The 11,891-nt window shown below is 49.1% G+C and overlaps 1 protein-coding gene across 1 annotated transcript; it reads left to right on the plus strand.

The window, feature by feature from the left end:
* The first annotated feature begins 6,452 nt into the window (after positions 1-6,452).
* DUSP6 (dual specificity phosphatase 6) lies at positions 6,453-11,525 on the plus strand. The gene is made up of 3 exons (XM_056341405.1): positions 6,453-7,470; positions 8,107-8,544; positions 9,992-11,525. Exons 1-3 carry the CDS (start codon positions 7,068-7,070, stop codon positions 10,297-10,299), a joined length of 1,149 nt encoding a protein of 382 aa, XP_056197380.1. The 5' UTR covers positions 6,453-7,067; the 3' UTR covers positions 10,300-11,525.
* The last annotated feature ends 366 nt before the right edge of the window (positions 11,526-11,891 follow it).

An 11,891-nucleotide genomic window follows, 5' to 3' on the forward strand; every position in this document is an offset into this window, starting at 1 on the left:
ACCAGAATATATGATAGCTGCATGGCATTTCTTTTCCTGAATCTGCACGTCCCAGAATAAAGATCTTTATCTTACATAATTTGCTGTCCCTGCTCTTCTCTCTGCACAGCTGATTCACCCTGCCCTGTGCAAACGAAGTCCTTGTTTACTCTTTTCACATCTAGAGCAAGCCTTCAATCACCCCAGGGGCAGGCTTTATTCCCATGGCCAGAACGAGACAGAGATTTGGGAGCAGGGGACCTCATAAACACAGAGGGAAATAAATCTTGAGCATTAGGAAGAGAGAGCTGCTTTCCACACTTGCTTGCTGCTGGCAGGTTTGCTTCCTCATAGGGGTGAAAATCAGACACTGCTATTGAAGGAACTAGAGATAGCACTAATGCCTCCCCAGGTAAGCCCACATGTTAGTGCCTTGTAAGCCCTTCTAAGCACATCAAAATGGGCAGCACTAAAGAGATTATAGCATTTCCTCAGCAGCCTCATCTAGTGTGATGTATGTGCCCAGTATAGCATGATACAGGCTGTCCCTGAAGAGCCCGCAACAGCTGAGAGAAACACACCAGCACGCAAAACATAAGAACACACTTTGGACACTACTCAACTCTTTGGTATTGGCAAAGAAATAATATAAGGACCTTGTTGTCCCTGTACAAATAGCTTGATATTCCTGCACCATGGATCAGGACTTTTGAATAGGAGTTGGTATTTTCCTCAGCTAAGGTAACAGAACCATATGAATCTGGATTTCAAATAGTAAGCTAATTTATTAATTTAATTACTGCCACCAAATTTAAGGGCATATCAGTATTTTTATGCAATCACAGTCTCAGTACCACTTTTAAAATTTAGTCTGCTTCTCTTTTTTGCCTCTATTATGTAGTCCATTTTTTATTTGAAAGCTTTCAAATTAACATGCATTATAGGAAACATACGCACACACATAGCCTTCTGTTCTCTTCATGTCTACTATTTTTAAGACAGAGCTGCTCACCTGTACTATGTTTTTGTTGCCAGCAGAATGTAAACCACTGTGAAGGCATGCACAGGTCAGTGCCACCAAAACTGCCACTACCGATGGTAGTACCTGGTAGAAAAAAAAAAAAAAAGGCTGGGGTGGGGGGCAAGATTAAAGGGCTGGCCTGTGTGCTTGGCCAATACACTGTGAGCCTTGCTAAATGTGTGCCTTGCACTGCCCTCCTGCAAGCTTAATCTTTCCTCTAAGGAAGAAGAACCTTACAGCCATTAGCGATCTGCTGTCAAACAAAACTGCTCACCTTTGCACATCCTGAGGACCCATTTGGAGAACTCGCCTATGAGCTACATTCAGAACGGAACTTAGTTTATAGTACAAAAAGTCAAAAGAAAACAAAACCTCTTAAATAAATGCATGTCTGTAGTAGCTATTAAGTATTTCAAAGCATCATTCCTAAGTATTTGCTAATTACATTACTTTATTACAAAGCACAATTAAATATGTGCTTGAGGTCATCCAGCTATTTGCTGTTTCAAGGAAAGCACTTGAGTCAAAAGGATTTCCTAAATGGAGCCATTCGGTGTTTTATTTCTCCAACTTCAGGAATTATTTTAGATGTGAATAATTGGACATTGAATAATCAGCTAAATGTAATTTCCATAAATTGTTTGTGCTTTACATAAAACAAATAAAGTGCTTTACAAGGCACTTTCATTTTTCCTTTGAGGCTGCCTACACTAACCAGTTTTGCACCAAATGCACTGTACTTTATGGCCAGTTTGGTTTAGGATGATTTGTGTATTTCTATTTTCAAATAGATCATTCACACCAACCAACACAGACAGACCATTTATTCTCACTTTTACTGAAATTAAAAGCAACTGTGAGAGGGACTTACAGATAACCCTAGAGGTGAGAATCACGGCCTGTAAGGTAAGCACCTAAAAGTAAGGGCTGGTTACGCTACACACCATATAGAGGCAGTGAAAGGAACTGAGCAGTTCCAGAGTGCAGTTTACCCTCTCTGAAGACCCCCCCTGAAAGTGATTATTAAGAGAAATAACTAGCTAAAATGTGAACATCTAACTTCTGATATCTAAAGCCAAATGCCTGCCTAGCTGAACCACAGGCATCTACTGGTTCAGTCAAAGCTGACAGAAAGATCCTCAAAATTCATGCCTAAGTGTGACCTGTCATTGGCAAAATCTGTCTCCACTACATTTTCCAAGCTCTTGCATTTCCAGAGTTGAGTTGAGTAGGCATCTCAACAAAAATCTTGATGCCAGCACGTCTCATGCTGCCTTTTCCAGCAGGCAATCCCAAAGCATACTTCACTCACCCAACATTAAACAGTGCAGAGACAGAAGGTGTCTGCCACTTTCATTCAGGTCATCAGCGGGAGATGGAAAACGAAGGCTGGAGTCCCTGCTTTCGCAAATATTTATTGATGCAACATAGAAAAGGTCTGACTAAAGAAACAGAAAAACCTTTTGTATTTTAGGCCCCATCTTCTCATACAAAGACCGGATCCTATCGAATTCTGCTCCAAATTAAGTAGAAGAGAGGTGTGAACCTGTATCTTTAGAGGAAGAAAGCACTTCTGTAAGGAAAAAAACTTTCCCATCACTGATGTCTAGTGCAAGAAGAAACTTCATCAGTACATCAAGCTTCCTAAGGATGCCTCTGCATCACTGCTTCAGTATCCCAGGCTGTGAAGCATCTCACAGTGGCCCAGCTGGCCTGGTTTCAAGATGTCACAGATACCTGCCTTTTTGGTACTTCTCTCTCCCATTACACTATGTAGATAGCCTGTCTGCCTAATCCAGGGCCAGGGCTTCTATTACAGGGACAGACATGAAGGAATTGGGTAAAGCAACACTGAACTCTTATCTCCATCATTCATGTGAGGATCTTGCCCTCTGCATTTCTGGCCAAGACAAGCTCAGGTTATATGCACCCATGAAGATCTATTCGGGCCCCTACACATGCTAAGAATGAGCAAAAAGTTTATGCTCCAAACCCCAGCAAAATAACCCTTTTGTGATGAATAATTTTTGAACTGGGCTGAAGAAGTTTCATTTGCAGCCAGGGAAGTATAAAACCAAACCAAACCAAATCAAAGCAAACCCTATGAGAAATAAACATTTCAGGGTTCAAAATCTAACTTTGTCAGTGACTGGATGACTGAGAGGATCATGCTTTACAGGAATAGGCTCTTCTTACGGCCTACATATTATAAAAACTTCTAGAAGTTGAAGGGTAAGTGACTTCTGGTGAGGCTTGGGTTGTAGATCTGGTCTCTGACAAACCATCAAATGGTAGTGTGCTTAACTGAACCTGCTCCTGCATCCCTCAGCAACTGGCAGGACAGCATGGTTCAGACTGAGAGAGGAAAAGTGAGCGCATACATACATGTAAACACAAAGATTATCAACGTGCCATGTAGTTTTCATTCTCCTTTAGAGTTCTTCAGCTGGTGTGGGACGAAGGAGGTACTACTACAAATTCAAAGAGTGTTTTTGTATTTTACTTGTTTAAATCTGCTGCAGTGCAAAATCTCCTGCCTGGCTCCCAGCTCGCCAAATGCCACCCTCAGACTGCTGCCATGCAATAAAGTGGCTATATCCATCATCATCACTACAAGCCTCTGCCCCCAGCTCCTCTTGAGAAATACACCTCTCTTGAGCATGCTTCGTCTAACATTTTATTGCCTTCGTACACTTAATTTTAATGCTCATAACATGTCAATCAGATCTGACAGTATTAATGATAAAAACCTATTTAAATACTACCATTATTTATTGTTGCATTACTACTAGGCAGGTATCTCAATAAGCTTGATAAACTGCTTGCATAATATGTAGCTTTCAGTTAAAATGCTGAATGACTAAGATTTTTATTTTAAACCACTGCCATAAAACGTCACTGAAAATGCCCTGAAGATGATAATCAGAACATATTTTCTTCCTAAAATATTTTAGTCATCAGGGAGGCAAGTTTACCTTATATGAATATAGAAGTGTTTGGTGGAAGTAATTTGGGGCTTGCTCTGTTTTCTATGAATCCTAACTCTGCAACGTGCTGATGGTTTTCTGTGCCTCTTCATTTTTAAAAATGTAATCAAAGTACAATGTAACCCAAAAGAACCATGTTAGCTAATAATAACATGGATTACAAGGAAAACATTGTATTTACCATTGTGTCAAACTTGCTGGGAATTGTCATGATATAGTGAAATTGCCCCTGTCTTTCACTTTCAGGTCACATTCTCTACAGTTTAATATGACTCCTGCTTGTTTTCTGAGTTGACCCTTTAGGTGACAATTGATCATTTGAGGATTTTTCTGGCTGTGGCTCCTGTTGGGATGAAGGTTGTCAGAGAAAACACAGCTTATTATTAGAATAAATGAGTAATAAGGAATATTTGAGATCATTGTAAGACAAGTATTGCGTTATACTGCACCTTAAGACATAACTACAACTGAGGTGGTTTGAGAATTTCTATTTCTGTTGCTCGTGCTTTGCAGAATTTCCATTTCTTGAGCCTGAAATCCATGGTTCGTAAGGTTGAAGTTCGGGTTATATTAGTTTGTAAAATTTGAACAAAAACTTGATCTGATACACTTGAGAAGAAGGGTAAAAAATAAACACGGTGGCAATTTTAAGGGGGGATGTGGGGTGTAGGGGGAAGTAGTACCTAAATTATGACCTCATTATTCATTTTACCAGGACTGTGCTATTTGTCATACTAACGCAGAGTGACCAACAGTGCCAGCCTCAAAGAATTTGCTGTCCTGCCTGACCCCTGACATGGGTGAAAACAGAAGACTTAAATAACACAGAGACAGGGAGGGAATTAAAACACACGAACAAATAAATAAAAATTAAAGGCTCCTGCTCTGATCTGTCACTTCTCTGAACAGTTACACGCCATACCCTGAATACACAGAGCTGATCAGCAAGTGGAGCAGCTGGTAAGAACAGCCTGGGAACTCCCTAATGAGAGGGGGCAGGACCAGTGGGCACGGTGGACTGGACAATTTGCCTCCGCTGAGCGGTGGGACAAGGCATGTGGTGCGTTGCCCAGCCGGTGGCACATCAGCGTAGCCAAAGCCCGCCCTGCTTAGGGCTACTTCAGTCCCACTTTCAAGCCCTTGAAAAAGGTAGCAAGCAGGCATCCTCTCAAAATCCCTGCTGGGGAGGATGTCGTTCATGCCATCTGGGCGTCAGTCTTGCTTGAAACCGCAGCAACCGATGTGCCAACTTTAATTAACATCAGAGGTGTTTTCTGTGCAGAACACCCAGGACTGTCCACGCCACTGTTCCCAGGGCCAACGCTCTGCAGCCGCTCGCTACCGAAGGAACCGGGCTAAAACCAACGCGCCCCGAAACACGCAGCGGTGTGAACGAGATTAGCCTCTCCAGAACAATTTTACTCCCAAACAGATGTTGGCGACGGGATTAGCGTTTAGGCCAGCCAGGTTTCTGCCGATTTATTTTCGCTCCCGCAGTACGCTCACCAGCTTGCTACCCCGCACCTTGGAACACCGCTGCCCGGCTCAGCCCCCGGCCCGCCGGCGCCCCTCCGCCCGCTCCCCCGGCGCCGCGCTCCGCAGCCCCCGCCCCCCGGTGCGGGAGCGACCGCGGTGTCCTTGCGTCCGGCCGGGAAAGGCGCTGGACGGCGGCGGCGGGACCCCCCGCCGGCCGCCTGGCGGGAGGAGCCGGTGCGGCGGCCGGGCCCGCCTGCGGGAGGGCTGCCAGGGGCGGGGGGCCCCGCCGGGCCGGGCCGGGGCGCCCCCAGGGGTGGCTGCGAGCCCCGCGCTGGCGGCAGCCTCGCGCCCCAGCCCGGTGAGCCGTGCTCGGGGACTGCTGCCGGCAGGGGCCGGCCGCGCCGAGGCGGGCTCCTCTCCTCCCGGTCGCGTTTTGGGGCGGCCCGCCCGGGCTCTGGCTGTGTCCGCAGGCTGCTCCCGAGGCGGTGCCGGCTGCGCTGCCTGCAGCGAATAAAGCCGGGCCGCGTAGGCAGAGATTAGCTCGGGGTTTACCCTTCACCCGCGCAGAGATCAGCTGAGGACAGAGGCTGCCGCCTCCTTAAAAATGGGATTCCTAGAACGCCCTAATGAAAAGCCGGGCGGCGAGCAACGCTGGGGAATTAGCGGGGGTACGACGCAGCCGGCCCCCCGCGGGCGTCGGATGTAGGGAGAGGAAATGCGGAGGGAGAGGAAAGGTGCCTTTTGTTCCGCCGGTGGCGGCGGCCGTCCCGGGGCTGGCGCCGGTGCCAGCGCCCGCGGAGGGGAGGGGAGGGGAGGGCGGCGCCGCGCCCCCTCACCTGCCCCCGCCGCCCCCGCCCGCCGCGCCGCGGCTGCCGCTTGTTTGCACTCGGCTTATCCGGAGCGGAAATTCCTTTCCGTTTTTGTGAATGACAAACTCATTAACGATTCATCAACACAACCTGTTCCAGCCGGCCCGTCGCCGCGGCAACAGCCCCTTCCGCGCGCCCCCATTGGCTGCGCCGGAGCATGTATCCATTGAGGCGTCCCGCGGTTGTACCCATTGAGGAGCCGGCGGGCTGCGCGGGGCCGCGGCCGCGGGGCGCGGGTGGCGGCGGGCGGGGAGCGGCGAGCGGCAGCGCCGCTGCCGCGGTGTTTCCGCGCTGAGCGGGGCAGCCCCGCTCGGCGGCACGTTAATTGGATTTCATTCACTCGCGGTGGAGGAAAAGCCTCAGGGCTCGGGCTGCTGCGGCGATTAGGCAGGTTCATTCAGGGATTCATTGACAAAAAAAAAAAAAAGGAGAGAGGAGACCGGGCAGGCTGGCTGCGCGCGCGTGGCGCGAGCAGGCACACGCGCGCGCGCGCACACACTCACTCACACTCGCACACGCACGCCGGGGCCGGGGCTGCTTCTCCCTCCCCGTGACTCCACCGCCGCCCGGCGTGGGGGAGGCGGCGCGGGGGGGCTGCGTGATTCATTTTCCTGGGGCGGAGGGAGATAAGTTGTGCGGAGTTGGAGGGGTGCAGCCCGCCGCCGCGCCAGCCGCATGCCTCTGTGAGAGAGAGGGGCGCTTCCAGAGCACGCTCCGCTCCCCCCGTCCTTCCTCATGCTAGATACGTTCAGACCCGTCCCTTTCGCGTCGGAAATGGCGATTAGTAAATCCGTGGCGTGGCTGAACGAGCAGCTGGAGATGGGCAACGACCGGCTGCTGCTGATGGACTGTCGGCCGCAGGAGTTGTACGAGTCGTCCCACATCGAGTCGGCCATCAACGTGGCCATCCCCGGCATCATGCTGCGGCGGCTGCAGAAGGGCAACCTGCCCCTGCGGTCCCTCGTCGCCAGCAGCGAGGAGGACCGGGAGCGCTTCGCCCGCCGGTGCGGCACCGACACGGTGGTGCTGTACGACGAGCACAGCCGCGACTGGAACGAGAACACGGGCGGCGAGTCCGTGCTGGGGCTGCTCCTCAAGCGCCTCAAAGACGAAGGCTGCAAGGCGTTTTATCTGGAAGGTGAGAAGGGCTGCCGGGGTTGGGGGAGAGGTCCCTGCCTGCCGGGGGGGCCGGAGCTGTGGCTGGCGGGGCGGCGAGCCCCGCGGCTCGGCGGTGCGGCTCTGTGCCCGGGGAAGGGGGGGGTGGCGGGTGGTGGGGGTGTCTGCAGCGTCCCCCGGGCATTGCACGCTGACACTCGGGGAGGACAGCATCCTGGGCAGGGGGCTTTTCTCACGGCCCTCTCCGTCCGCAGCATCCCTGTCCTCGCTTTGTTTAAAGAGACCTCGAGGGCTGGGATCGCTGTAGCGGCGCGGGGAACGCGGGGCTAATGTGGATCCCGGCGTGAGGCGGGGAGGGCAGGAGGCACTGCCGCCGAGGCATCTCTTCGGAGGTCCCCGCAGGGAGACGCGGCACAGAGCTTTAATCTTGACTGTGCTGAGCCCTCCGCCGCAGCGGGCGGATTTTACCTCCTTTAGGTTAGTCCGTCTGCATGAGAGTGCGATGTGACATTATTATTTTTTTTTCTTTTTCCCGGGGCTCGAGGGGTGGGAAGCGGATGCCCCTTTGCAGACAGGGCTGTACCAGGGAAGTATGCCGGCTTGCCATCTTATATCAGGTTGCCTTCCCCCCGCCTCCCTCCTTTGCTTTTCTTCCCAGGTGGTTTCAGCAAGTTCCAGGCCGAGTTTGCCCTGCACTGCGAAACTAACCTAGACAGTTCGTGTAGCAGCAGCTCTCCTCCTTTGCCGGTCCTGGGCTTGGGAGGCCTCCGAATCAGTTCCGATTCCTCATCAGACATTGAATCTGACATTGACAGAGACCCCAACAGTGCCACGGACTCCGATGGCAGCCCTCTCTCCAACAACCAGCCTTCCTTCCCGGTGGAGATTTTACCCTACCTCTACTTAGGCTGTGCCAAGGACTCCACTAACCTGGACGTTTTAGAAGAGTTTGGCATTAAATACATCTTGAATGTTACCCCCAACCTGCCTAATCTCTTTGAAAACGCCGGCGAATTCAAGTACAAACAGATCCCAATCTCTGACCACTGGAGCCAAAATCTGTCTCAGTTCTTTCCTGAGGCCATCTCCTTTATAGGTGAGATTCGGGTATTTGCTAACAGCTGTATGTCAAGCGGCAGAACTCAGTTTCTGCCGCAGAATTCAGATTTCGGGCGGGCGAGCAGCGGCAGCAGATTTGCTGGCGGTCTCTGGGGCATGCCCCGCTCTCTGGTTTTAAAGCCGGCCTAAGTCGGGGGGCGGGGGGGCTGGTTGGGAGGTTATTGAGGAGCCCGGTGAATTGTAAGCGACGTTTGCAGGTTGCAAACGCCTGTCTGGGTTGGCTGGCTGGGGGATTCCTCCCCGAGCCGTTTGCTGGAGCTGGGGAGTGAGCGATGCGCGGGGTGGGGGATCTGTTTAAATCTTTTCCCGGCGGGGCAGGGAGGGGGGGGTAAATGAGCAGATGAGCCCCGTGTCGATGGCTTATTCGTTCTTTTCTTGGTGGTAGTGTTTGGTGTGCTTTTGGGTTTTTTGTTTTTGTTGTTTTTTGGTTTTTTTTTTGCTTCTTGAGGCTACTGAAGAGCAGTATAATAAAAAGAAACTATCTGGGAAGCTAACTTTAGCTTTTAAATACAAGTTATTCATAGGCAGTATCCCTGGCAAATGTATAGTCAGAGCTTTAATTAAATCTCGTGGTAATAATGATATACCTCTCGGGCTCCGTGCCTCGGTTAGCCAGCCCTTAGACATTATCCGTCAGCTTTGGAAACGCGTCCCCTTGGGCTCAAGGAGTTCTGGTTAAAATCTGCACTCTCCTTCGTTTCGGGGAGGACTGAAATCGCCCCATCGGGGTGCGGTGGGGTCGGCATCACATTATCTGTTGGGAAGCTGTGCTGTAATCCAGTTGAGTGATACCGGTAATAGTGGAGAATGTAGGTAATCTGAGCCCAGCAGGAAGAAATGTGGGCTGGAAGCCACAAAGAAACTAATCTCCAGGCATTGTAATGCATTTCCTATTACAAAGGAACCCATTTTCAACCAATGTTGACATCCTGTTCCTCCTAATGGGCTGTCCCCTGTGACTTCCCTCATTCTTTTAAAATGCCTGAATACCTCCATTGTTAGCTGCACAACAGTTGGAGAATAATTTAATAGACCTTTGCAGTCTGCTGGTCTGTATAAAAGGCATTCAGTGACATATTGCAGGATTTCCATGCCGGGGCAAGGGGACTGGAAGAATTTAAGGCAAATCTCCAGGCGAAAGCGTGTCCTTTAAAACTGACTTTTAAACCAGTGTCATGCAGCATATCCTACTCCCTTTGTCTCGTTCTTAGTTTTCTCAGGTCTTGAACTCAGGTACATATATGTAGGGGGGTGGATTCTTCTCTTGTCCTGGTTTTAAGCTGGTGAAGTTAACTCTTGCATTGCACTGCTGGCCACTGGGATCAGAATCGTCCTTTCTTCCTGCTTTACACTAACCTCACTTGTGTTGAGAGATCAGTTACCAACCCCCAGTCTTATGTGTCCTTCTCTGCCTCTTTGTACAGATGAAGCACGGGGGAAGAACTGCGGTGTCCTGGTGCATTGCTTAGCAGGGATCAGCCGCTCGGTCACGGTGACAGTGGCCTACCTCATGCAGAAGCTCAACTTGTCTATGAACGATGCCTATGATATTGTAAAGATGAAGAAGTCCAACATTTCACCCAACTTCAACTTCATGGGTCAGCTGCTGGACTTCGAGCGGACTCTGGGGCTGAGTAGCCCCTGTGACAATCGAGTGCCGAACCAGCAGCTGTACTTCACCACCCCTTCCAACCAGAACGTCTTCCAGGTGGATTCCCTGCAGTCCACGTGAGCTCCCACCACCTCCCTTCTCCTGTCCATTTCATGGGATCACTCCTCAATGGTTTCTCTTTGGCAGTGATACAGAAAACGCAGCTTTCTCTTTTTCTGGCCTCTGCTACCAAAAAGCAGCTGCCAGGGCAGGCTAGGAAAGGTTACACAGTATGGAATCAGCTATTGCGAAGGGAGGGAACATGGTGAGCTCTCTGGGAAGGACCACAGTGACCAGGCGGCAGGTGGACAGCACACGCTCATCCCTGCTTGCACAGTGGCTTGGGTCCGAGGACTTGCAGGGGGGTAGGGGAAGGCTGGACAGGCTGAGCACGTGTTCTCTAGACTGGAACTGTCCTGCTTCCTTCTCTGCTTTCGGATCTGTGACACACATCTTTGTCTTCAGTGAAGACTGGTTATTTTTGTTTGTTTGTTTGTTTTAATTTAGAGGAGCCAAAGAAAGATTTCAGCTTAGTGTATTTGGAGTACTTCTTTGCCGGGAGCTTGGTAGTATTCTACTTGATCAATGTAAATACTTAATCTTAAATTGATTTGCAATTTTTTTTGAATTCACATGTATTCAAGAAATCAATCCAAGGGACGCTTGTGTTTTTGTTCTCTTCATAAATTCTGCTTTATTTGTTTGGGGTTTTTTTGTTTTGTTTTTTAAATTGCAAAGAGTATATTTGCAGCATGCTTAATTTTATTGTTCAACTGAAGCAAGCTTTCCGTGAGGGAGAAATGGCAATGGTGAGAAGTTTGCAAATTATGTTTTGTGAGCAAGTACAGTCTTTTTTTTCATATATCTTTCTCTTCCTTGTGGTGATTTTTTTTTTCTCACTCTCTTGATGTAGTTTCCACATGATATATATATATTTTTTAAATTAAATTAATTTTTTGCCTTATCTTTTGTAAATAGATCATCTGGGAGGAGGTTTGTCTTTGAATGCGAAAGATTTTTTGATCACTTTTTAAAACTTTCAGATGTGCTAAACAGTGCATTACCTCTGTACAAATTCTTCAGGGAGCTTCACCTCAAATGCAATATTTTGCGTCCTTTTTTTTTTTTTTTTTTGTATAAAACTGGAAGTATGTGCGAGCATTTGTACCTGTGTGTACGCACAGGGAACCTGCACATGGTTGCCAATAAGGGAGAGTCTAATTCACGGTGTAAAAGTTTTAAGATGGAATTTATTATAAGAATGTAAAACCTTAAATTATTAATAAATAAATAACTATTTTTGGCTATTGAGAACCTGGCTGGTTTATTCCCCCTTTCCCTTCTGTGTGGGTGTGGTTAATTGCACATACACATATGGTTATGTTTAAAAGTAATGATTGCTTTCAATAGTTTTTGTACAGCCCCTAAGACAATAAAGCTTTGATTTCCCCTTTGGTCCACTGGTGCCTAAATGAATAAACAGTGTATGTGCTGGATTCTTGTCTTGCTTTGGTGAAGGGAATGCTTTTGAAGGCCTTTAGGTTAATTGCAAAATATTCCAGCATCCCTCTGCTACCCCAGGGAAGCACCTGACCCTAGGGCATAAGGATTTTTTGTCCACTCTATTACAGGTGCCAGGAGATGGGTTCACACTCTCCTTATCTGTCTGGCAG

The sequence above is a fragment of the Falco biarmicus genome, chromosome 5 (genome assembly GCF_023638135.1).
Source record: "Falco biarmicus isolate bFalBia1 chromosome 5, bFalBia1.pri, whole genome shotgun sequence".
NCBI classification, from domain to species: Eukaryota; Metazoa; Chordata; class Aves; order Falconiformes; family Falconidae; genus Falco; species Falco biarmicus.